Source organism: Lontra canadensis, unplaced genomic scaffold, assembly GCF_010015895.1.
Source record: "Lontra canadensis isolate GAN:19392208 unplaced genomic scaffold, GSC_riverotter_1.0 scaffold109, whole genome shotgun sequence".
NCBI lineage: Eukaryota > Metazoa > Chordata > Mammalia > Carnivora > Mustelidae > Lontra > Lontra canadensis.
The window spans coordinates 372464-397349 of record NW_022631103.1 but is presented as its reverse complement, the minus strand read 5'-3'; the positions used below and the strand labels follow the sequence as shown (position 1 = coordinate 397349).

At 46.1% G+C, this 24886-nt stretch overlaps 1 protein-coding gene across 3 annotated transcripts in view; it reads left to right on the top strand.

Annotated features, from left to right (window-relative positions):
- The window catches only part of USP24 (ubiquitin specific peptidase 24), a 134185-nt gene extending 110769 nt beyond the window's left edge, over positions 1–23416 (top strand). For all 3 annotated transcript variants that reach the window (XM_032839732.1, XM_032839733.1, XM_032839731.1), the window contains 13 exons: positions 4209–4305; positions 6621–6737; positions 7161–7253; positions 8828–8930; positions 10553–10674; positions 11561–11674; positions 13756–13821; positions 15936–16002; positions 17155–17233; positions 19168–19243; positions 19661–19747; positions 20291–20401; positions 22584–23416. In XM_032839732.1, the coding sequence (XP_032695623.1) occupies positions 4209–4305; positions 6621–6737; positions 7161–7253; positions 8828–8930; positions 10553–10674; positions 11561–11674; positions 13756–13821; positions 15936–16002; positions 17155–17233; positions 19168–19243; positions 19661–19747; positions 20291–20401; positions 22584–22646 (1195 nt within the window). In that variant the 3' untranslated portion in view covers positions 22647–23416. The remainder of the gene's footprint in view (positions 1–4208; positions 4306–6620; positions 6738–7160; positions 7254–8827; positions 8931–10552; positions 10675–11560; positions 11675–13755; positions 13822–15935; positions 16003–17154; positions 17234–19167; positions 19244–19660; positions 19748–20290; positions 20402–22583) is intronic.
- Positions 23417–24886: the final 1470 nt, after the last annotated feature.

Here is a 24886-nt window from a genome sequence, read left to right as displayed (position 1 = left end):
ACGATCCTCCGTTTCTACACAGCAGTACCACAATATTGTCTGTGTTTGGATTCTGGCAAAAATACTATTTTTCAAAAACTTACTGATACTGTAATACCTATGGTAGTAAATTTACCTACATACCTATAATAAAAAATAATTTGCTTTTTCTGGCAAAAAGTCAAGATGCTCAGTCACTATGGATGTTTACACTCTACTCCCAGTCATCCTTGGCAGGTCGGCCTCTCTCATCCTTGACAAGTTCAGCATTCGTGTAGGGGCACCCATGATCTCAGTGTTTTTGTCCCCATTAGGCTCCTCCTTCTCCCTGCCCCCGCTCTACCTCCTCACCCCTCTCGCCTGCCATGCCAGCACACCCCACCTCCAGTTAAGGACCTTGCCTCAGACTTCATGAAGAAGGTATGAGTCACAGATGAGCAGACCTCTAGGCCTGGCGCATCAGAGCCTGTTCTCATCTCTTCCTCCTGTTACTCTGGAGGAAGTGTCCTCTCTCCTCCAAAGGAATCACTACATAAGCAAACCCTTTATCAGCTGTCATTCCTGCATCTTTATCTTGTAGCATTTTCTATCAAGTACTTCCATCAACTATAGATACGCTCTGGTATCTCTCAACTTGCAGAACAGGGAAGTCAGAAATACAGGCCGCTTCCACAGGGAGCTCACAGTTTGGTTCCACGTTAGAGAGCTAATCGAAACTCTTGGTCCTATGTTCTTCTCATCTCTAGGACTGAGCTCCAGACACTCATTTGCCTACTTTAACTCTCCATTTCTTTCTCTAATCTACCTCATAACAGCAACAAAAGTGGTTTGATTTGTTTTTTAACAAACTGGATCACATTACTTCTCTGCTTGAAAACTCTTCAGTGTATCCCTGTCACACTTCTAATAAAACCCACATTCTGTACCATAACCGACAAGGCCTTGAATATGGTCTTGTTTCACTTTCTTCACATGGGCTTGTTGATACTTTAAACACCCTAAGCTTTGTTTTCTTGCCTAAAGACCCTTGCACCTTTACTCCCTCTATCTGGAACATTCTCCCAGCCAGTCCTGTATATAGTAAGCCCTTCCTTACCCTTCAGATGTCAGAGAGGCTGTCCCCTCCTGACAATCTCCTCTAAAGCCAGTCTGCGCAGTTAGTCTGCTGTGCTGTTTGCCTGTCCCCTCACTAAACGCTGGCTTCTTGAGGGCAGAAGCTAAGTCTGCTTGGTTTTCCTTTTGTACACAAAGAGCCTGACACATAGTAAGCACTCAAACGTTTGTGTATGAGTGTATATCGTATCATGTGTATCTCTTTATCATTCATAAAGAGAGCAAGCAATATGTCTCTGAAGTGTTCTGTGTGCCTGTCCCTTAAGAGTTTGCATCAGAAGGCAACCTTTCCCCCATTAGTGTAATTCCAGTCTCTTTCCAATAGTGGGAAGTAGGGCAAATACTTAGTTTATTCCCTTATAACAATTAGACGTGCCTTTAAGTATCTCCAGAGGAACTTGGTGACTCCTTTGGTACTATGTTTGGTTTCTTAGCGTTCCTCATGGTTAAGAATCCCAATGAATTACCAATTTGAATCCTTCCTGAGAGAGTTTATTATATTTTTATCTCTTAATCACCATCAGTTTGTCATCATCATCTTGATTTTATATAAAATTGTATAATTAATTACTTCTTTACAATTTTTAAGATAGCTTAGGTTATCATCATTACTACTGAAGTAACCATGTGAAGGGAGTGCTCTTGGATTAGAGCCTCTCAGTGTAGTCCTTTTTTTAGACAATGCTTAAATGTAACCATAATTGTAAAAATTTGAATTAGTACTAAGTATTGCTTGAAAAGTTATCTGAAGAAATTAAAACTACTAGCAAAAAATATCTTACATCTTTTAAAAAGTTTTTATTGTGAAAGAGGTTTAAACATACAGCCAAGTAGCCAGAATGAGAACCCCGTTCTCTGCCTCTTCCCAGGTCAGGTTACTAGCACTTTGCCCATCTTGTTGCCCCTCCCAGTGCCCACCACTCACTCACAGGCCTGCTTTTTTTTTTTTTTCCTCTCAAATATTTTACTTTTCTTGTAATGCTTTTGCACCATTTTTTTTTAAAAGATTTTATTTATTTATTTGACAGAGATCACAAGTAGGCAGAGAGGCAGGCTGAGAGAGGAGGAAGCAGGCTCCCTGCTGAGCAGAGAGCCCAATGTGGGCTTGATCCCAGGACCCTGGGATCATGACCTGAGCCGAAGGCAGAGGCTTTAACCCACTGAGCCACCCAGGTGCCCCTACTTTTTTTTTTTTTTTTTTTTTTAAGATTTATTTATTTGAGAGAGAACACATTTGTGCGAGAGAGTCAGGGGTTGGGGGGCAACAGAGGGAGAGGGGGAGTGAGAATCCTAAGCAGATTCCCCCCACTGAGTGCAGAGCTTACCAGGGGGCTCAGTCCCACAACCCTGAGATCATGACCTGAGCCAAAATCAAGAGTTGGATGCTCAATCAACTGAGCCACCTGGGTGCCCCTTTTCCCCTCAAGTATTGTAAAGTAAGTCTCAGACATCATATAATTTCACTATAAATCTTCTTGCATATATCTCTAAAGGCAGTTTTTTTTTTAACTAAGCACTCTACCATGATCACACTAAACAAAAATATTTCTTTCATATCATCCTAAACCCAGTCCATATTCAGATTTCCGCAGGTATCTCAAAAAAGTTCACTTTAGCACTGCGTATGTACACATCAGGATCCAGACAAGCTCCACGTGTAGCATTGTTTGTATATGTCTCTTAAGACTTATGTAATCTGTAATTGTTCCTTTCCTCCACCACCTCCTTTTTTGTCATGCCATTTTTTTGAGGGGCAGACTGGTCATTTGCCATGTAGAATTCCCCACAATCTGGAATTGTCTGCATTCCCATAGTGCCTCCGAGTGTCTGTGATAGGAAATGTAGAACAGCCCCTGGAGATAGTCTCTGAAAGAATTGTACCTGAATCAAGCCTCTAGAGCAAATATTACAGGCACACTTGTTACCTCTATCTTTCTTGTAATTGTCCCTAGAGTCTTAGGGGATTTTGAACACAGCCTTGTCAGTCTGGTGCAAATTGGGTCGCTAACCGGTAGCATTAGTGGTTACGGGGACTGAGCAGCAAGCAGAGTGATCTCAGCTCCACTCTCCGCATACTCCGCAGAGGGCAGGAAGGAAATGCCAGTGCTGCCCTCAAAAGGGGACCAGCACAGCTTGCTGCTGGCATCTGGAGGACATGGTCATCAGAACTCGGCTGTATTTAAATCTTTCATGCAGAATAATGAGAACTTTCTGTCAAGAAATGGGCAAAAAGTGAGGTGGGTTTTCACTTTCCTGTAACAGTGTGGGTTATCAGGTCCAAGTGAGCCTAGGAAGCGAACAAGAAAGGCTGACTGTGGAGAAGGCTCAGGGGGCACTCCCACCCCACATGCCCCAGAGCCGCGCTCCTGCCTGACCACACCCCTCTCCAGCCTGACCACGCCCCTCTGCATAGGAGGCACCTCCCCCACCACTCTGCTCCCCTCCACTCCCCTCTTGCATGGCTCCTCTCCCAGTGACTCCTCTCCCTGCTGGGCAGGTGTGTAAAGGTTCGAAGTAGTTTGTGTGCAGTGCTGGAGATCATGGAAGCACCTGATCAGCCTTGACTGCTGTGGTCATCACCGTCATAGATGAAGAAAGGAGGAAAGTGGGACCTCTTGGGCTGCAAATGCTTGGTTAAGGTTTAGGCCTGGGGAGGGAGAGCAAAGGGAAAGGGTAGAAATACTGGTGCATGGGTAGAGTAGGAAGGGCTCGCTTGACTGCAAGCTTTAGTATCTTACTCTGAGAAATTCAAAGGGAAGGTAGGGTTCCCCTGGGAGAGACACAGAGTGAACAGAATTTGTTACATTTTAGGTTCTTTGCTTTCATCTCTTTTCATCCATTTATCTGGTTACCCCCATTAGATTTATACAGATGCTCATTTTAGGAAAAGGGGGGAAATCTGCTTTTCAGGGTCCCAGGGTCTGGATTTTCCTGTTTGGCCTCCTCCCTCCATCATAGTAGCCTGTGAGTGTGTCCCAAAGCTCTCAGGAAGCTTGACTCAAAGTCTTGGAGGGATTTTGTGTCTTGAATAGTAGGTGGGCCTGGTCATGGGAGGCTGGTTTATAGAAATCCATTTTGCTTTCTCAGCGTGCATCTTTTCTGTCTCTGTATTTTAGGATTTTCTTGCTGGAGTGCAGTGTGAGAGAAGTGCGAGTTGCTGTGGCCACCATTCTGGAGAAAACCCTAGACAGTGCCTTGTTTTATCAGGATAAGGTCGGTCTCATTTCTTGGATGTTATTTATATATTCTATTCCTACCAAGTGTTCTGAATTGCATATTATATAATAAGAGAGAGCACCTAGGATAATTTTGCCACCCAAAATGCACCTCCCGTGGACTGCCTTTCTGATAAATGCCAGGGTAGAAGGCACGTTGTCCTTGCCGCCTCCTATCCCAGGAGTCAGGATAGGCTAGGAAGTTAGGTCTGCTCTGGTCTGCTTCAGCATTTTCTAGAGCACTGCTTTTTCAGAGTCTTCCATAAAGAGTCTGTGTTAGATTTCACTGAACTGAGATTAATGTCAGTCTAGAGACTCTGGGCTAGCCCAGTAGGCATTTTGAGCCTCACTTGGCTTTGTCTCTTTGCTACTAAGCTATTTGCATGATGCAAATCCATCAATTGGCAGCCAAACCAAATAGTGCCGTCCCTCCAGGAGCAGCCACCAAGATAGTTTCTTCATCGATCTCTATTACTCCCTAGGCTATGTTCCTGTTCTTCTGGATTTCTTCTTCCTAATTCTATTTTCAGCAGTTTATTTTATGATTCACAGTTCCACACATGTGAAAATAAACCATGGTATTTATTACTATCCTCAATCCCCTGAAATTTAAGTCTTAGGGAAATAAATGACATATACTGTAAGTCTGATAATTCAGTCTGTTATTAAGTCCTAACAATATAGCACTTCTTCCCAAGTTTGCTGTTTCAAACAGCTGACACTACATGGAAAACTTTGAAAAATGTTATTTGCAGATCTGATTGGCTCCTTGTAGACCTTGGCTGGAGGCAGTGTGTCTCAGTGAACTAAATGCAAATTCTAGGAATTGCTTCAGATCCAGGTGTTACTCTGCTGTTCAACCTTGAGCAAGCCCTTAAAAAAAGATGCTAACCCAGTCACAGTAGCCGGCACCCGTCAGCATTGCCCAGCCCAGCAGTCACTGTTAGACCAGACAGCCACAGGAGCTTTGCTTAGCCCAGAGTGAACAAGGAGGTCAAATACGCCCTTTAGAGAGGACCTAGAAGAAGTCGGTGTCTCAATTCCAGGAATTGTAAAGATGCTGACGTTTGGTCTAAGGCACTGGTTTTCAGTCAGCTTAAACAGCAGGACCATTTTTCAAACTTCAGCTTACCTGGATGCAGAATATGTAAAATTGGTCACTGGGAGCCACTTAGGACAGTTTGGATACCATTGCTCTGAAAAATCCCCATGGAGCTTTTCTAAAATGTTTAACATAAGGGCCTCTAACTGTCCTCCTTCCTCCCACGTGCCAACCCAAACAGAGGATAAAAGCAGAATTAGTGCAGTCTCCCTAGAGATGGGGTCAGGCTGTGGCATAGTAGTCCACCAACCTCTAGAGGCAAGAGCACAGGTGATAGAAAGGGAAGGGAGTGGTGGAGGACAGAAGCATGCGAGCCATTGCCTCAGCGAATTCTGTCTGCTTTCCAGCTGATGTATTTTATGTCTGTTTTCCCCCCATCATGGAAATGGTGCCTCTGGCCACCCACTTTATATTGTAAAGTACTTTGAAAATGAGGTGCTATATAAACGTGGGTTTTACTATATTTATAATGAGTGTGGCAGGACGGATGGGACTGTTTGAGAAGCCTGTGAACACCATCTTCAGGGGAGATGAACTAAACAGAGTAGTAAGTTGGTCTTACTTCTCCCGTCACAGATGAATTTCTAGGGACTTGTCCAAAACCAGTTGGGGTGGGAGGGAAAGAAGAGGCACTGTGATAACCAAAATGGTTTCTAAACAAATAAAATGTTTTTCAAAGCTTTCCATGAGGCGTCAGCGGGCTTTCAAGTAAGTTCACGGTTGAGTTGATATTACCGTTGTCATTCTGTCAGGCTGTTGCTCTCCATTTGCTCCATTGGCTTGATTTCTGGCCCCTATGCCTGTGTCTGTGTTTTTTATTCTTTGCATCTGTGATTATGTGAAGAAGTAGTGTAGCGGAGGGAGGGGTTCAGAAGTGTTTCCTCTAAACCCCCTGCTTTCTTTTAAGACACAGAAATTGGGTCTGCAGAAAGTGTGACCATTAGCCATAGAGTCTGCCCTTGAGTCTGAAATCTAGAAAACAAGACTAGGCTATCCTCTTAACTGTTTCTACAGTACCAATCTTTCCCTGGAAGATAAAAGCGATGATTCTGTTTTTGCTCTCCAAAGCATAAATCCATCTGAATCTGAGACTGGATTGTATCAATCAGACTTGACTTTTGTTCTTACGGTGATTACTTCCGATTAACCCTGTTACAAATGCCTGCCTTACATTCTTTTTCTTTACGTGATTTCATCTTTCTTCTAACCAGTTAAAAAGCCTTCATCAGTTACTGGAGGTACTACTTGCTCTGTTGGATAAAGATGTCCCAGAAAACTGTAAAAACTGTGCTCAGTACTTTTTCCTATTCAACACTTTTGTACAAAAGGTAAGTGATTTTTCTCCAGTAGCTTTTCCTAATGTAGCACATTTCTAGTCTAAAGGAATTTTTTATACATGGAAAAAATTTGTACTGGTCAGTACTGGATTTAAAGATGTGGTCATAGGAGGGTTTCTTCTTAAAAATCTTAATTTGTGGATAGTGTGCCTTGCCAAAGTTCTGGAACAGTAGCTTAGTTACCACAGGCAGCGGGAGACTGCACAGAGCTGGGGCCTCAGTGCGTGTGTGGCACCCGCTGTGAAGTAGTGTGAGGCTGTTGGAACTCCAGAATTTTAACACGTACTTTCTGTATGTAAATTACAGCATTTAAAAACTTACTGACCCCTTAAAACTTCTCATTTAACTGTGTTTTTAATACACATTTTTGTCTGGATAGATCTGTAACTTGTCCTTGTCGATATCTTCTGACAGCAAGGTATCCGGGCTGGGGATCTTCTTCTGAGGCATTCCGCTCTGCGACACATGACCAGCTTCCTCCTCGGGGCCAACCGGCAGAACAATCAGGTAGTGCCGCTGCTCCATGGCCCTGTGCGACAGCCACGGTTTTGTTGCCTCGTTGTTTCTCTTTGTGCCAATGAACATACTTCATCCCCTAAGAGTCCAGATGCCAGTGCTACGTGGCTTTTAAAGTTCTTCAGACTTTGGTTGTTTTTACAGCCTCCTGGTCAAAGTTAGTCTGATGATACCACGGGAAAGACTAATGAGACTATCAGTCAAAAAGTGTCCGGGGAGGAAAGATGGACTCTGAGCAGGGGGTTGCATAGGCCTTTGGGAAAGAGAGGCACAAGGGTCTCTACCTGCCCTTGGGGAGTGCAGGCAGCGCTGTTCTAGCGGAGGTGGTTGGTGTGGGGGAGCCCGTAACAGGGCAGGATGGGCTGCGAGGCAGAGCAGTGCGGCCTTCTGGGGCCTGTCGCACACACAGCGCCATGGCCAGAGCACAAGAGGGAGGTTGTCTGTGGCGGTGGGGCTAGCTGCATCCCAGGGTGGCTCTCCGGCATGGAGTTCCTGTGCTGGCGTGTTTCTCCCGTCACTTTGTGTCTTCTGTTTGTGAACAGAAGTGTGAACAGGGTGATTGAACTGTGAATAGGGTGACAATGCACTGATGGCACACGCGGCCTATGGAGCCCCTTAGGCACCAGGCACGCTGGTTACTTCACACACGTGCCTGCTCTAGTTCAGTAAGATAAGCATTTGCCTCCCCAGTCCCAAGCAAGCATCAGAGCTCAGAGAAGTGAAGTGACTTGTGTCAGGTCACAGAGCTGAAGTGTCTTGGAGCAGGGACTCACACCTAGCTCTGCTTTCCCCTCTCTGTAACGCATGGCATGGGCCCATGTTCCTTTCTCAATGAGGGGACACAGCCTTGCTGCCCGGGGCTCCCCTCAGCCTCCTGTCATGCTGCCTGTTGCCCTCTCCAGTGTTACAAGTGCTGCCGCCATGGCATGCTCTCTGCGCTGGTAGGACGTTGCAGTTCACAGTGTCTTTGTTCACTGCACACTCTTTATGCTCTGGGACTCCGGTGACACTGGCAGTTGATTGACACTAATCATAATTTAAATAAGATTTAGTGGCATTAATAGTGTTATATACTCCATATTTTTACCTTTCTGAAGCACACGTAATGTGGAAAAGATTCTCACTTTTCATGTTTCATTGGGTCCTCAAAGCCAGGAAGTGGGCAGGTGGGTCATCTCTGCCGGTGCCTGGAGAGATCAGGTGCTGTTACCCACATCCACCTGGCATGGTAACTAGCACAGGGGGACCCAGGCACCAGCTCCCCAGCCTCCTGGGGTTTCCCTGTCGTACTGTGGTACAGCAAAGTTACCTAGCACCTCAGAAGCATTCAGTACCTAGATTGAATACAGAAATGGAAGTATTTTAGAACAAAAGTTAATGTGTCTGCAGGAAGAAAACACTCTGTGTTTTTTTCCATGAGTTTCTTCTATTTTGATCTCTTCTACTATCAGACATTGAGAAAGAATCATGGCTCAAAATAGCATGAGCCAGCCCATCCTTTCCCTTCCTTTTCATATTATTTCTGACCAAAACATTAATGTCCAGTTTTTTTTCTCTGTTGGCAGATTCGTCGGTGGAGTTCGGCACAAGCACGAGAATTTGGGAATCTTCATAATACGGTGGCGTTACTGGTTTTGCATTCAGATGTCTCTTCCCAAAGGAACGTTGGTGAGCTTTCACATGTCATTATCCAGCAGAAAAATGAAGACAGTGAATTTGTCGATAATGCATGGAGACTAATAATGTTAGCAGTTAAATGAATATTACTTCCCATTTGGCTATTTGATATTTGAGGAATACTCAAAATGTTTTGTTTTAATGCATTAATAATTAATTTGCATTAATTAAATGCAAAATTTAATGCATTTAAATTTCACTCTATTTTATTAGTTCATTATAAGAGAAAGTCAAATCATTTATTTGGGGACAGGGTATACAAGTTTAAAGAAACATTTATAAAATATTTAAAAATACTTAAAAATATTTAAAGATACACTGTGGGATTAGAGGCTGATTTAGAGTTCATTCATCACCATACCTGGCATGGCTAATCTAATGGGAAAAATAGCCAAGTGTGGGTTGGAGTGTCCTAGCAATGTGACCTTGACCAAGCCACCTGACCTTCCTGATCCTCAGCATGAAATGGAAATATTAAAAACATAATTCCCCAGGTATAATGAGGATTAATCAGATAAAATATTTAAGAACTTTGTAAAGCTAAAGAGGATTCAGATGTAGCTTATGTCATTGAAACGTGTTTGAAAGCAAGATGTAGTTGGTGCCTTTCCATTTTTGTCCCCCAGAGCCAGCAGCTCAGTCCTTATTTCGTGCAGCCGAAACATGTTACCTCTCTGCTTATCCAGTGTCCTAATCTACATGCATAGCACGTTTTTTACTGTTCCAAGGCCTTATCAGAACAGCAACAGCAGTAACAATAACAATACAACAGGCAGCTGGGAAGTATCCAGAGTTTTCTGTGTGCTGTGCCTTTCCATGGAGCTCTGGGCTCTGTGTGTAATCCCCTCCACCACCCTGTGAACTGTGGTCCCCCCCCACAGACAGGGAAGTGAGAGCACGGCCAGGCTCATGGCTCACACAGGCGGCAGCCAGCCAGCGGCACAGGCCGCAGTGTGTGAAGCAGGCCTCTGACCTCTGGCAGCTATGGCAGGCGTGCATGGGACATGACCGGGAAGATGTCCAAGAAATCCCAGAGCACTGCTTTGCTCTGGAAATGGGTCCTCTAAGGGCTGGGGAGCCTTCGGGCTGGGAGGCAGTATGCATTCTTCACTCTGACTCCTGAGCCTGAAAAAGACAAGGCTGCCTACCTGACTCGTGAGTGCAGCCAGGTTTGTGAAAGGAACAGTTCGAGTCCTTGTTTGCTAGCGCATGGGGCAGCTCACCCCCTCCCTGTGGGTCAGTTCTGCCTAGCGTGGGTGGTGGTGGCCGGTCTGTGAGGGCAGTTGTTAGAGCAATGGGTGTGTCGTCTGGCGTCTCTTCACAGGCGTTTGGGCATTTTCTCTCATACACTATATATACTTTTTCTTCTTTGAAAGATTGTCTTGGGAGGTCTAAATTGTCGCACTGACAACTCTGACATACACTGTGAGAAGCGGGTACACATTTCCTCCTGTCTGCGTGCCCAGCTTCCCCCACTAGGCTGTGAGGGAACAGGCTCTTAAGTACCGAGCCGCCCTGTGTGTGCATCTCAAGAGAACCGCTTCACCTTGTAGGTGTCTCTCTCTTGAAATAACACCATCTGAGACAGGCTTGGTTTCTTTGGTCTCCTAAAGCTCCTGGAATGTTCAAACAACGGCCGCCCATTAGTGTTGCCCCCTCCAGCCCTCTGCTGCCCCTCCACGAGGAAGTAGAGGCCTTGTTGTTCCTGTCTGAAGGGAAGCCTTACCTGTTAGAGGTATGTACTTTGTCTTCTGGACCCTTTCTCTTTTTCTTCTCATTATTGTCTACCTGAGGAGAAATGCCCCTGGTAATAGTTCGTGTGTCACTCTGATGTTCAGAGAAGAAATGAGTCTTTCAGATTAATTTTTCTTCCTGGGTATATGTCAGAAAGAAATGAGCAGCTGAAGAGAATTTTTGTTAATCCTCTCTGCAAGCAGGGATTGGACCTCCGGGTCCAGCCCAGCAAATTTCCCCTCCAGGGCTCAGGATGTGAACGACACTTTGGCAATCATAGATACTCAGTTTATTATCAGAGGAGTTTGTTCCCATCTTTGTGTGTGTCTCTGGTCCCGGAATACCACAGCTCTGGAGCACACATGTTTTGTAAACCTCAGGAGTGTGGGAGTGGGTTGCTCATGGCCCTCCATCGCATCACACATGATGTGGCCTGTCTGCGGCCCGAGTCCCCTCCCCTTCGGCCCAGAGCTACCTGCTCTTGACAACTTAATCCTCCAGTTCTCTTCCAAAATGTGATTTACATGGATAAACCGATGAGCCGTGTGTCACACTGGTTTTTTAATCATGTCGGTGCTGTCTTACTAGCTTAACATAGTTTACTTGGCGATCTATCAGTGATTCTTTTCATGTAGTGCGGGGGAGCGTACATTTGGGGCATTTACCTTTGAAAATCAGATGAGAGTGACTCCCAGGGGGGAAAAGGTACACATTTGCAGATGTTGTTCAGACGGACTTTGTCCCCTAGCAGTTAGTCAAAGAAAGCCTGCTTTGAAGAGATGTTGAAGATCTTAAGTCTGAGTACATTTCAGGTAAAATCAGAAACAACTTGTAGACAATTAACTGTGACATAAGAAAACTTGAGTCCTTTTATGCTCCCTCACTAGGTAATGTTTGCTTTGCGCGAGCTGACTGGGTCGCTCCTGGCGCTCATCGAGATGGTGGTGTACTGCTGCTTCTGTAATGAGCATTTCTCCTTCACCATGCTGCACTTCATTAAGGTAGGACCGCAGAGAGGCCTGGGGAGGGCCGAGAGCCGGCCACTGAGATGCCAAGGAAGTGTTCCTTTGCTCCCAAGCAATTGGCTCCTTTTAATAACCTGTCGCTTTTCTTAATCATAAAAATAGTATAGGCTCATTTAAAAAAAATACAGAATGAAAAGAACGTCAAGTCTCACCATCACTAATAGTCACTATGAACATTCTCCTAGGTCTCCTTTTATTTCCTCTGCGTGTATTTTAACATGATTGGAATTTTCTGTCTCTCTGATTCTGTGTCTTTTTTCACTTGACATTCTAAGTATTTTCCCGTATCATTAAGTGACCTCTAAGGATATGTCATCTTCTTGTGTACCATAACTTCCTTAACCATTCCCTTCCTAGTGAGGCACATTTGCACCAGGCTTAATTTTTAACCATTTAGAATATATTTTATAGGTAATGATATGCTGTGGTGACCATTATTTTGTAAAAAGGCTTTCCAATTTCAGGTCATTTTCCTAGGCAATGTTTTAAAAATCGAAAGTAAGCAGGCACCTGGGTGGCTCAGTGGGTTGAGGTCTACTGCCTTTGGCTCAGGTCATGATCTCAGGGTCTTGGGATCGAACCCTGAGTCGGGCTCTCTGCTCGGCAGGGAGCCTGCTTCCTCCTCTCTTTGCCTGCCTCTCTGCCTACTTGTGATATGTCTGTCAAATAAAAAAAAAAAATTAAAAAAAAGGTTTTTCTTACCATCTGAAATAGCAACAAAGTTTATCACGAAGCTTTGGTCAGCATTATAATCACTCTTACATACGCTGCACTAAGCACTGTTCAGGCATAGTACATATTTCCCCTTACTCAATTCCCAAGTAGTCCTGTGATGTAAATAGTGTCATCATCACCATTTCACCGTTGAGGAAACCAAGGCTCAGAGTAAGTGACTCTTGCCCCTTGTCACACAGCTGGTAAGTGGCAGAGTGGGGATTTGAACGTCAGCAGTCTGGCTCCGGGGCTCTGCTCTGAACTATGTTGTTCACTGCCTTTTTAGGTACTACCGGAAAAACCTTTCAGCCTGTACATACTTTTATTAGGTTTTTGTTTTTTAATTTTTCATCCTTAATTTTGAATTGCATGGATAATACCTGTCTGCGTATTTTTGTGTGCGTGAAAAATTAAAACACACAGATATGGCCAAAGTCTACTTAGACCACCACCAACCCACCTTGTGCCCTGTCCACCCTTCCCCGGGGATCAGTACTGTCACCTGGGTATGTGTTCTCACAGGCCTCTCTCTGTGAATGTACTCCGTTTGTAGTCATCCCTGCCCAGAGGGTCTCTGCCACGCCTTCGTACCTGCCCTGGGGTTTGTCATAGTGACACATGTAGTGCGAACAGGCAGCGGCTGATCGGGGACTATGTTCAGGGTCTTAGTAAAATGTGTCTGCCCTCAGCCTCTTCCCCTGCAGCCCCATATCAGAAGTGATTGAGTGTCTCTTCTTACCCTTCACAATTACATGACCTCAGGCGAGGTTCTTATCCATGAAGTGGGGGGAAGTATGACTTAACATCACAGAGGGTAAAGATTCAGGGTGCCTCCTTTGTGACGGCCTTGGTGCCTCAGAAGGGCGATGCCGTAACACTGTGCCATCACCCACAGTCACACGAGGCCGCTGAGTGCACAGCACATGCCTCTTACGAACCCTCACACTGTCCTTGGGCATCTTGGCAGAGTTTTCTATGTCATAAGGTGACTTGTCTTACGTGCGTCTCTCCTAGCATGCTCACTGCGGAGCACGTGTCCTGGAAAACAGAGTGGGACACGTGTGAATGACACAAACAGATACCTGGGCCTGTTCACTGAAAAGGCCTCCTTTCCTTTCTGCCTTTCTTCCTCTCTCCTCCCTAATGTCACAGTCCAGGGTGACAGTGCTGCAGTCTGTGGAGACTGCATTAGTCCTAGGTTTAGCATTCAGGCAAACGGGGGCCCCATGGGGACAAGTGATAGTGGTAGAAATAGAGCTTGAGGCCAGCCCTGTTGCGGGCCACTCTGATGGGCTTGCCCCTGAAGACTCACTAGAATCTTTATGCTTTTAAAAATATTTCAGAACCAGCTGGAAACAGCTCCACCCCATGAGTTAAAGAATACGTTCCAGCTGCTTCATGAGATACTGGTAAGTGAAAGATGTTCTGATCCTTTTGTGCTACTGATTAAATTTACTAGTTAGCACATGTTTGCAAACAGAAAGGTGTGTGTCCTTGTATCATTTTGCACTCGCTTGGTCTGCACTTAGTGAGCCCTCTGTAGGACGGTCAGGTTTTGTCATTCCTGGCTGAGAGGTGAGAAGTAGGAGACCAGGGAGGGAGCTGGACAAGTCCAGGAGGGACAGTGCAGAGAACCAGGGCGCGTGAACAGCCTCACCTTGCGTGGGAGACCGTGGTGCTCACAGACACTGTCTCCTTTAAACCTCGTGATAACCGCCAGAGGAAACTTGCTGGCTCTACAGTTCATTCAAATCTAAGACACCATCGACTCTCTGTGTGCTACTAAAAATACTGCTTCCAGGCCACAAAACCGGAATGTAATGGACTGTAGGATGCGTCCCAGTTTCAGAAGTATGAAAAGCAGGGGAGAATTCAGTTGTAAGCAGTGAATTGCTTAGTGAAGTGGAGGGATTTGCCCAAGGCCACCCTTGAATTAAAGTGACAGAGCCAGGATTTGAGCCAAGCAGCTGGCCCCAGAGCCCAGGCTGGCCACCAGAGCTGATGTACAGACACTGTATGTAGGTAGGTGGCATGACCAGGAGAAGAGAGAATTGATGAGGGCTTGGGGAAAAAAGCCTAGACCAGATCACGAAAGGCTGCCTGTACCCAGAGTGTGTGGGCTTTTACCCATAGGCCCATGGTTGCACACGGGTGGCCAGGTTCTGCCTGTATTCCTGTTTTATTTGACCCAAAGTTTTGTAATTTCTGGCTTCTGGCCTATCTTGAGAAACCAGGTAGTGTAATGAATTTCCCATTTCCCATTTCCCACCTGCCCCACTCACCTCGACCAGTTAGCTCTTGCTACCCTCTGATCAGGCACGTGTTGCCCAGTCCCCCTCTGTCCTCGCTGCTCGATACCATCCTACCTAGCCCACTGTGTTCATTTCTTGTTGTCCTGGCCTCTGTAGACATTTCATTTTGCAACCTTTGCTGTCACTGATGAGCACTATAGGCAGACCTTAATAGGAAAGTGACATGACTCGACTTAGGATAGAAAGCTTCTGCTGGCACTTGTTTGGAAGGCCTGACTGAAGAAGGAAGCCAGGTTGGAACTGAAAGACCACAGAGTTGTGTGTGGCAGTAAACTGGAAATCACAAGACCTGTACTGAGGAGACACAGGGCAGAGGCGGCAAGGGACAGGTCTCCATGTGTTTGGGAAAGAGAAACAGTAGACTTTGGTGACTGGGTGAGCTGATGAGCACCTGGCCCAGGGCTCTCTAAACAGAGCGAGAGTCCTGGGCAGGGTGGGCATTTGATAAACACTTCCAAACAAGGAAAGACATCACTGATGGCATTTATAAAAAGCCTATCTCTCTGGTCCTTTACCTCCTGTTTGGTCCTAGTACTTTCACAAAGTACAGAAGGTCGTTGCTCCTCCAGAGAAGGACTGCACATGGTTTGTCTGCTCAGCAGCAAACCACTGAGCTCACTGCCCTATGCACATGTCAGTGCCAGGCACTAGAAGTCCGGCCATGAGCAGGACACAGTTCCAGCCCCGTGTGGCATGGCATAAACCTCCTGACAGTGCAGAGAGCCTGTATCGTAGCAAAACTCCAACAGGGTTTCAGTAAACAGTTTAGACCCTAAACCTCTTATCCTTGGGATCACGAAATACACATCCTTGTAGCCCACTGTAGCTTCTGTGGAGAACTGTAGAGGTAAGAACACAGAGACAGGAAATGAATGGGTCTTCAACTATTACTTGATCATTTTTCAACTGTTTAAAATTTAAGGAGCACCTGGCTGGTTCAATCAGTAGAGCATGTGACTCTTGATCTTGGGGTCCAGAGTTTGAGTCCTGTGTTGGGGAATAGATTAAACTTAAACAAAATACAATAATAAAATAAAATTTAAGATGCTGTTGAGATATATGCCAGTGACATGTTGTTCGTTTGTATTGGGTTTTGTTAAGTTAGGAACTTAATTAATCTCTTGAACAGAATCATTTTTAAAAGGCACCAGTGAGTGGCCTCATACAAGTTCCTTCGTTCATTTACCAACCTTTGTCTCCTTCCATCACAGGTCATTGAAGATCCCATACAAGTGGAGCGAGTCAAATTTGTATTTGAGACAGAAAATGGATTATTAGGCAAGTAGCCTGGCCATCCTGAGAAATGTCTGTAGCAGACCCACAGCCAGGGAGCCTGTTATTCTGGCTGGCCTCCTCCCTGACCGCACCCCCCGCCCCAGCGCTAGTCAGCAAGGGCTCCAGGAGAGGTCGGTTGCGGCCGTGGGCTCCTGCATTCTGGTCAGGAGACGTGAAGTCAAAGGATCTTACCAGCTGGACAGCTGTCCCCCTTGAGTCAGCAAGGGGCAGCCGGGGCTCCTGTTACTGGGTCAGCTAAGAGTCAGGGGTGCTGTTACTGTTTTCAACAAGCTAAAGGCTACTTTCCGAGGCCAGAAATCTTTCAATCCACTCTGCAGCCTTCAGGGAGAGAAAAACCTCAGGCTCAGGATGGTGTCAAGCTCATAAAATAGGATCGTTTTTGTTGTTTTACCGGTGGTATGAATGCATCCACATTTCTCTTACCACTCATAAAAGCTTTTGCATTTTTCTTTCTTAGAAGGCTAAAGTGGCTTTAATGAGCTGTTTCTTAGAAAAAGTGTGATTAGAAATTGTCCTCTCCAACACCCAGCACCCCGCCAGTATTGCCAGTTAATCTCAGTCATTCAAGAATTTGCTCTGTGGCAAGAGTTTGAAGACCTCCTCTTACTGCAGCAAAGAGATGTGAGCTACAAAGTTGTGTAGCTGCAACATCGCAGGCCTCCAGGTGGCACCCGGCTTCTCTAGACTTCCATACCAAACACTCCACAAGAGCCCACATCGAGGACTATTTATTCTTATATCCACAGAGCACAGAGCAGGAAGGATTTGTTGAACTGAACTAATGTCGTAAATTTGCATTTGTCAAACTGAAAGTGTTGTGACTGCTCTTTAGTCAGGAGTGTGGAAAAGTTCGGAGGTCTCTGAGTAACCAGCTGTGGAGGTTTGAGCTCCTTTTGGTTCTTCCAAAAGGCAAACTTCCACTCCCACATACGTTTCTGGAATACCATTGAAAGCAGTGTCTTTGCCCACTAGAATTTGGGGGATCCCATTGAGGCCACACCACCATGCTTTTAGTTGAGTGCCCTCTCTGCTGCTCAGACCAGCTGGTGGTGAATGTTCAGGATAAGCGGCATTACTGGGACACACTTTCCGCGTCTTGCTTTCTTGTCACGATTCCCTCTTCTCTTTGCTCAGCCCTGATGCACCACAGCAACCACGTGGACAGCAGTCGCTGCTACCAGTGTGTCAAATTTCTCGTAACTCTTGCTCAAAAGTAAGTATTGACTCCAATTGCAGGGGAAGAAATGGTGTCTTTAGTTACCAGGGAAAAAATCTCCCTTGGTTAGTTCCTAGGGAGCCTGACTCAGAGCATGCTTGCTTGGATGGTTCAGAAAGCTGTTCACAAGATCTCGAAGAGTTGTGAGGAGGAGTGTCAGAGGAGCCACAGATCTTAAGGAATCCAAGAAAAGAGCCACACCAGCAGGCCTTAGGTGGGAAAGGCAGGAAGCAAGGCAGATTCGGGGACCTCCACAGCAAGAGTCATTGAACTTTCACTTGAGATAGCTTCCAGCAATGTAACTTCACTACCAACTCCATCATGTTCTAGGTCTCCACTTTTAAAACAGTCTCTCAAGAGACAGAATTGTGTTATAGCTACTCAGACTCAGGAACCCGGGCCCTCTGCAAAGTACGTTGCCTTCCTCTCATTTAACCACAGAGACAGCTCTGTGAGGTTAGACTCTGTCAGTCCCACATCTTGGGTGGTGTGAGCGCCGTGCCTGCTGTCAGAGCTAGGACTTGAGCACAGGCTGATGGCCTTCAAGGCAGAGGTTCTTTTTGTATTTAATTGTGGCAAAATATACACAAAATCAGGTTTGTCACTTTAACTATCTTTAGGTGTACGTGTCAGTGGCGTTAAGTACCTTCACATTATTGCGTAACCATCATACAATCCATCTCCAGAACTACTTCATCTTCCCAGACTGAACCTCTGTCCCCACCCAATACTAACTGCCCACTCCTGTCCCCTATCCCACCAGCAACTACCCTTCTACTTTTTTATGGATTTGGCGACTCCAGGTGCCTTCCATAAGTGGAGTCACACGGGGTTTGTCCGTTTGTGCCTGGCTTATTTCGCTTAGCCTGATGTGCTCGGGTTCATCTGTGTTCTAGCCTATGCCAGAACTTCCTTTTTTAAGGCTGAATCCTGCCCCCTTGTACGGCTGTACCACGTTTTGTTGGTGCACTTGTTAGTTGATAGCCACTTGGAAAGTAGAGGTTCTCAAGGTTAGAAGGAGCCTTAGTGGCCTGCTGCCTCAACCTCTGGAGCACGCGGGGTCAGTGGGAGCAGAGTGACTGCGTGGCCGCTGCTGAGTCCCCACCCAGCCTTATGTACAACTTCACTGATTTTGCTCCAGATTTTTCCTGATTCTTAAGCATGGGGATTGCCATCCTTGGGTTTGTGCCAAAATAAATCTGTTGAGCCCAAGCTGCTGTATGTGAGTGTCCTCAACAAATGAATTGAGAGCCTGGTCGAAGTAATGCATGAACGTGCATTTTCCAGATGACATAGTGTTGTGGACACAGGTGGAGACCATCCTGCCGCAGTGGTGGGTGCGTTTCTAGGCTTGATGTTGGCAGCGTGACAGCATAGGTACTTGCCTGAGTGGTATTTCCAAATTGTGATGGGGCCGCACGGTATGTCTGATGTATGTCCTCCACCCCTCCATTCTGTATGCACAGTATCGCCATCAGTACTGTTTTTGAATGTGAAAGACAACTTTCTGAGTGGGCAAAAATGCTCCAGGACCACACTGTAAAGTTCTTCCCCTAATATCATTCTCACTCAAGTCACAGAAATGTAAAAACCAGTTTGATTCTTTCAAGAATTATTTCTCTTATTAAATGGACTAGTGTGGGGTTTTTTTGTTTTATTTTTTAGTTTCTATCTTCGAATTATGATAGAACTGAGTGGATGAGGTCTCCTAGATAAGATTTCTCACTACAAATTTAACCTTTTTCTGCTTTTCAAAGTTTACACGTGGGAACGTATTCCAATCAAAACAAGTAAAAACTTCATAGACAACTGAACTTTAGTGGAAGTAGCATTTGTGTATCAAAATAAAAAGGTAGAACAATTGAAACAAGGATATTGACAAGGTAAGCATTTGGCTAATACAAATCCCACCCCCACCCCCCCACCGCCAGGTGCCCCGCTGCTAAGGACTACTTCAAGGAGAACTCCCACCACTGGAGCTGGGCCGTGCAGTGGCTGCAGAAGAAGGTAACTGCCCTTAGAGCTTTGCTGGCTGTCACCAAGAAGCAGTTAAACCACCGTGACGTGTTTTAACCCGGGGTGCTGCTTGTCAGGGATAGTCTCTCTATCTGGAGACTGGCCTCCGAGTTACTTTCAAACTTCCAACCTTTTTCAGAACAATTGATAACCTGTCTCTACGCATGAAGTTCATGTCTTAATACAGTGTCTGAACTTGATAGGTGAGAGAGCAGGGGTGATAATCTGAGACAGTGGTTCACTGAACTCTTGAGAGCCGACATAAGATCCTCCCAGTGTGACAGAGGATCTGGGTGGATTTGTGTGCTGTGTTAGACGCGTTTTATATTTGAGTATCTAATGGTAGTAATTGTGGCTCACGTGGGCTTGTTTGTTGTCTCTGATGGCGTTTTTGACCTCCCACCTCAGATGTCAGAACATTACTGGACACCACAGAGTAATGTCTCTAATGAAACATCAACTGGAAAAACCTTTCAGCGAACAATTTCAGCTCAGGTGAGGCTTCTCTTTCTGTTTTGTGTGGCTTTAAATCCCACAGATAGGATTTTCAGTGCATTTCTCAGAAGCCACGGCCTCAGAGATGAGAGGTGTAGGTTAAAAATGAGAAGGGGCTGGGGCACCTGGCTGGCTCAGTGGGTTAAGCATCTGCCTTCAGCTTAGGTCATGATCCCAGGGTACTGGGATCAAGTCCTATGTCGGACTCCCTGCTCAGCAGGGAGTCTGCTTGTGCTTACTGTCTCTCTCTCTCTCTCTCTCTGACAAATAAGTAAAATCTTTTAAAAAAAGAAATGAGAAGGGACAGAAGAGGCAAATTTTCTGTGAAGAGAAAGCACGTTGTTGGGCAGGTGGCAAACTATGTGCCAGAAGAAAAGCATTGTGGGTTACAGAAGTTGAGGGGTGTACTGGTGGCTGCCAGGCGAGCACCACCTGGAGGCTCCCGCCGTCTCCAAAGATCAAGTGGAGGGTCATTGTCTTTGGTGGCACTGCTGCCACCACATACCCCCTGACTTTTTCTTCTCGTGTTTCAATCTCTCACAGGACACGTTAGCCTATGCCACAGCTTTGCTGAATGAGAAAGAGCAGTCTGGAAGCAGTAACGGGTCAGAGGGCAGTCCCGCCAATGAGAACGGAGACAGACATTTACAACAGGTATAGCTGGGCCCACGTCCTCGTGGGAAAGGGCCCCACCTGCTCTGAGTTTTCCAAAAACAATTTCCGTAACCAAGGAGAAAAGGAGACACCAGGCCCCCACCCCCCCACCTCGTGGTCCCTGTCCAGGGCCCACCAGCAGTGTGCTTCTAGAGTGGAACAGTGCTGTCGAGTAAAGTTACCACAGGGCTCTCACCTCGGTGTCTGGTGGGCAGTGCCTTGAAGGTGGGCCTGATAGAGCCTGGATGCAGCAGCATTCCTCCTGGCGGGTACTCTTCATTCTGCCAGGGTGCCACAAATCACCCCCTCCATCTTTGGCTCTCATCAGCCTTTCTGGAAACACAGACCCTTGAAGGGCCATTGAAATACCCACTTGCGGGGGAGTCAAAGAATACCTTTAAGCTTGTTTAAATATTTATTTTTTTACAGTACTGCTCCGTCTAGTGGAAAAAGGAATGAGATATATCCACAGCACACACTGGTGAAGCGGGCATGACCATGATGGCGTGTGCCATGAGGGCGGCCTTCTCTGGAGTTCACCACAGTGCTTGGCACAGAGACCTCATTAAATGAATCTTGTTGATGTCGTGTGTGCCTTTTTTAACCTTTTAGATCCTCCCAACCACCCCATGAGATCCCTGTCACCTTGACTTTCCAGAAGGGACACAGAGGCGCAGCACTGTGACGCGGTTTAACCCAAGGTGCCGCTCAGCAGCTTACCTTCTCCCATGCTTTGTTTGCAGAGAACATAACCGCTGTAGGACAGGAGCTCCTGCAGCTGCCAGACTCCGTCCATGCAAGCGTGGGTGCACACACACATCCTGATCCCCTCCCTGTCAGTACAACACCTCCCACAGCATTTGGACACACTCCGTTCTCCCTCATCCTGTAAAAAAAAACTCATCTTCCCTCTTATCCCCTGCCTTCTTTCCCCTTCTTCACAGCCAGACTTCTCCAAAGAATTGTCCAGACTTGCAGTTTCTTCCCTCTCGCTCTCCGTTCAACCTCTTCCCCGCTGGCTCCCTGCCCTGTGGCTGGCTCCGCAGTCAGGGTGACACGTAGGCTTCTCAGGCCTCATAGTAGTGGAGCACTCAGCAGAATCCGACCCTGATGGCCGCTCCTCCCTTCTAGAAACTCTTTCCCAGGGCTTCCACAGCACCTCACTCTCCCAGCTTTCCTCCAACTACCCCGGCCGTTCTTTCCCCATCTCCACCAACTTGATTCTTAGGGGTGCCACTCAAGACAGCCCAGCTCCGCTCCTCAAAGACAGCTTGCACCCACCATGCCCGATGCCTCCATCCACTCCCACTGGAGCGGGTCTCTGCCCGTGTCCGTCATCAATGGCACCCTGTGCCCCAGACACGCTGCAGTCCATTCACGGTCCTGCCAGGCTGACCATTTAAATCTCTCTGGGGCATCTGTTCCATTGTCTTAAGCACCTTGGTGTCCTGGGGCTTTGGAGAAGCCCCTGCCTCGCTCTTGCTTCCCTCTACTTCATCTGCTTAAACCTTCTATGGCTTTCCATTGCTGTCAGGGTAAAGGCCAGAATCTTCACGGTCTTGCTTGATGGGGTCCCTGGCCACCTCTGCCCCCTTCATTTTCTGACTTCTGGACACCAGTGGCCTTCTTGTAGTTTATCAAATGCCTTTTTTTCCTTCCACCTTGGGCCTCCCCCATTCCCCCACCCCACCCCGCATCTATCTCTCACCCGCCTTTACCTGTCCTTTTGCAGAGAGTCCCTGTTCCTTCCCCACCCCCACCACCAGCTAGATCAGTCCCAGGACACATGGCAGGCATTCAGAACTTTATTAGCGTGTAAACCAAACACCACACAGCTAGTGATGGAGGCAGAATTCAGGAGTGACCCAGAGTCGTCTCCAGCAGCCGCTCCGTCATGACGGTCCCCTCCCCCCTGAGTTCTCACAAGCGCTGCAGCCCTGTTGCCTGGTAGCCCAGTCACCTGAGGCAGGTCACTGGGTGCCTTCGGTGACTATGGGAGAACATGGAAATCAGAGTTTGCATAATCGAGAACTCTCAGGTAAGGTCTTAGAGCTCTGTTTTATTACCCTTCAATAAGTCTTCTGTTAAATGCACTCTTTTACCGAACACAGGTCAGCAGGCATGGAGAAGCTTTTCTCTAACTTTACTGTGCATGAAGTGAACCTCCTTCTCTTTCTCAAAGGGTTCAGAGTCCCCCATGATGATCGGCGAGTTGAGAAGTGACCTTGACGACGTGGATCCCTAAAGGAACGAACACGCCCAGCGTACAGTGAGGAGTCACAGCTCGGTTCCCGGGTGCTCAGCGCTGTTCTAAAATCAGATTCTCACCCTTGAGCCCTTTAGAAGAGCCTGCAGCTTGGACTAGGGAGCCCGGCGTGATCCCAGAGGAGTGTGGGTTTTTAAAGAAGGCACTCTTGGCCCCTGGAGAAGGTTCAGGAGCTGTTTGGCCGTGGGAGAACTCCTGCCCCTGGATCAGCGGCCCTGGGGCCCGGTTCACACGGGGATTCACGTTTCTGTGGAGATTCTAGGAAATAAAGCCGGTGGCAGACTTTTTTGTTAAATGAACATACAAGAATGAATGGGGTAAAGCTGTTGCTTTCTCTATGATGCTACAAAAGAAATTCCTTTCGTTTTTATATTTAAAAAAAAAAAAAAAACAAGCTGCCTTTAGATATGTGGGGGCAAATTTTTAATCTTACAGTAACATTGACTAGGAATATTCAATTTAAAATGATGTAAAGATAGGTGATAAAATTCCTTTTCATTGTAAAATAGTAGTTAAAGAACTCCGTTTACACAGACCTTTGTATTTAATATGTCTCCCTATTTGTATAGAATTTCAGACGGGTCAGGATGAGAGCCCTGGGCGCATAAAGTTGGATCTTGATGAAATGTTACCAGGATCAAAAATTGGGAAATTTATTATGCTCTTTAACATACATTTCTGATATAATTGAGGTTGAAAAGAGCAATAAAAAAAAAAAAAGTCCTCCAGAAATACCAGGTGCATTCTTCGACGTCAGTCACTAAAGAAGTTACAGAATATTTCCCCAAATTTGGAAAACAGCAAAATAAAAAGCACTTTAAATTATAATCTTATTGAGTTTGACTTCATAAAATCATCTTTTTAATGCTTGGAGACATATTGAATAAACTGTAGTCTTAAATCATGTGATCCGCAATCATTTGCTTTTGCTTAAAATATAATTACTAAAACCCTTGATACTGTTTGTATATGAGGTTAAATATTTGAGTTGAGAAACGCTGCTCTGTGAGTTGTAGTAATTTTAATGCGGAGAAGGAACTTGACACTTTGTTTCTTTTCAACATGACTAATGAACACCAAAAGAGACAAGATTTGTTTTCCCAGAAATAACCAGAAAGTAATTGAACAACTGTCCATTTTGTTGGTATTTCCCACGTATAGTCACCATCCACATACTTTAAATTAGATACCAGCTTCCCTTTCTCCAGAGGGGACAGGATATGCCAATGGATTTCATGTATTTTGTATTTTGAGTTTCTACATCCATTTTCCACCCTATTTTGCCTTTAGTTACGTGTTCTGCCTTGTTTCCAACTCCCTGTGATGGAACTAAGGAAGCTTAGGAAGTGCCAGGTTGCCCCTGTCAGTTAGATTTGCCAAGTTCAAGAGGCGTGGCCAGCCCCAAAGTGCCTTTTTGGTGGCTTCCGCTTTGTGTGGACACGCGACAGGACAGACAGCTTTCGCCACTGTGCACTCCAGCCCCAGCCCCTTCTCTGCTGAACGTGAGGTAACTGTGCAGCCAAACCACAGTTTGTATGTGTGTCTACAGCCCCCACAGCCTAGCAATGGCCTTTGTTAAGGACACCATGCAGACGGGGCAGCGTTTAAGAGCAGAACTGCGCCCTCGGAGAATTGGTCAGAAGGAGTTGGCAAATTGTACATGGTTCTGCTGTTCTTGGAATTTCAAATGTGATGTTTTAAAATTGATTTTGAGTTCCTCAGTACTCCCATGTCCTCCTGTTTTCCCTAGCACCCCCCTGCCCAGTCTTCTCTCCACCCCCATCCTCACAGATCGATTGTGTAGGACATGACCTTGAAATGCCAGTGATGATCTGTGTTGGGATATCATCGCTGGCAGCTGCACTCTCAGGAGCCCAAATTCAGGAGTGAAATTGCCACTTCTAGTCCCTTATTTCCTATGGAAACAACGCCTCCCACCACCCCTGGCACCTGCCGTCCTCACTGTAAGGCTCCATCAGGATCACCCGTCACTGCTGTGCATCATACGCTCTGGTTAAGTTTGATTGTGTTGTTGCTGCAATGACCATCACCTCCTCTTTGCCAGGAACCACTTGATTTCCAGCGGCTGCAGACTACAGCTAACCTGCTGATGACTTTTTTTTTAATGTACAACGAAGTGACAATTACGACAGGCTTACCTTGGAAGAGTTGTCATTTTTACTGCCAATTTTTTGGACGAAGATGTTTTTATAAATCTT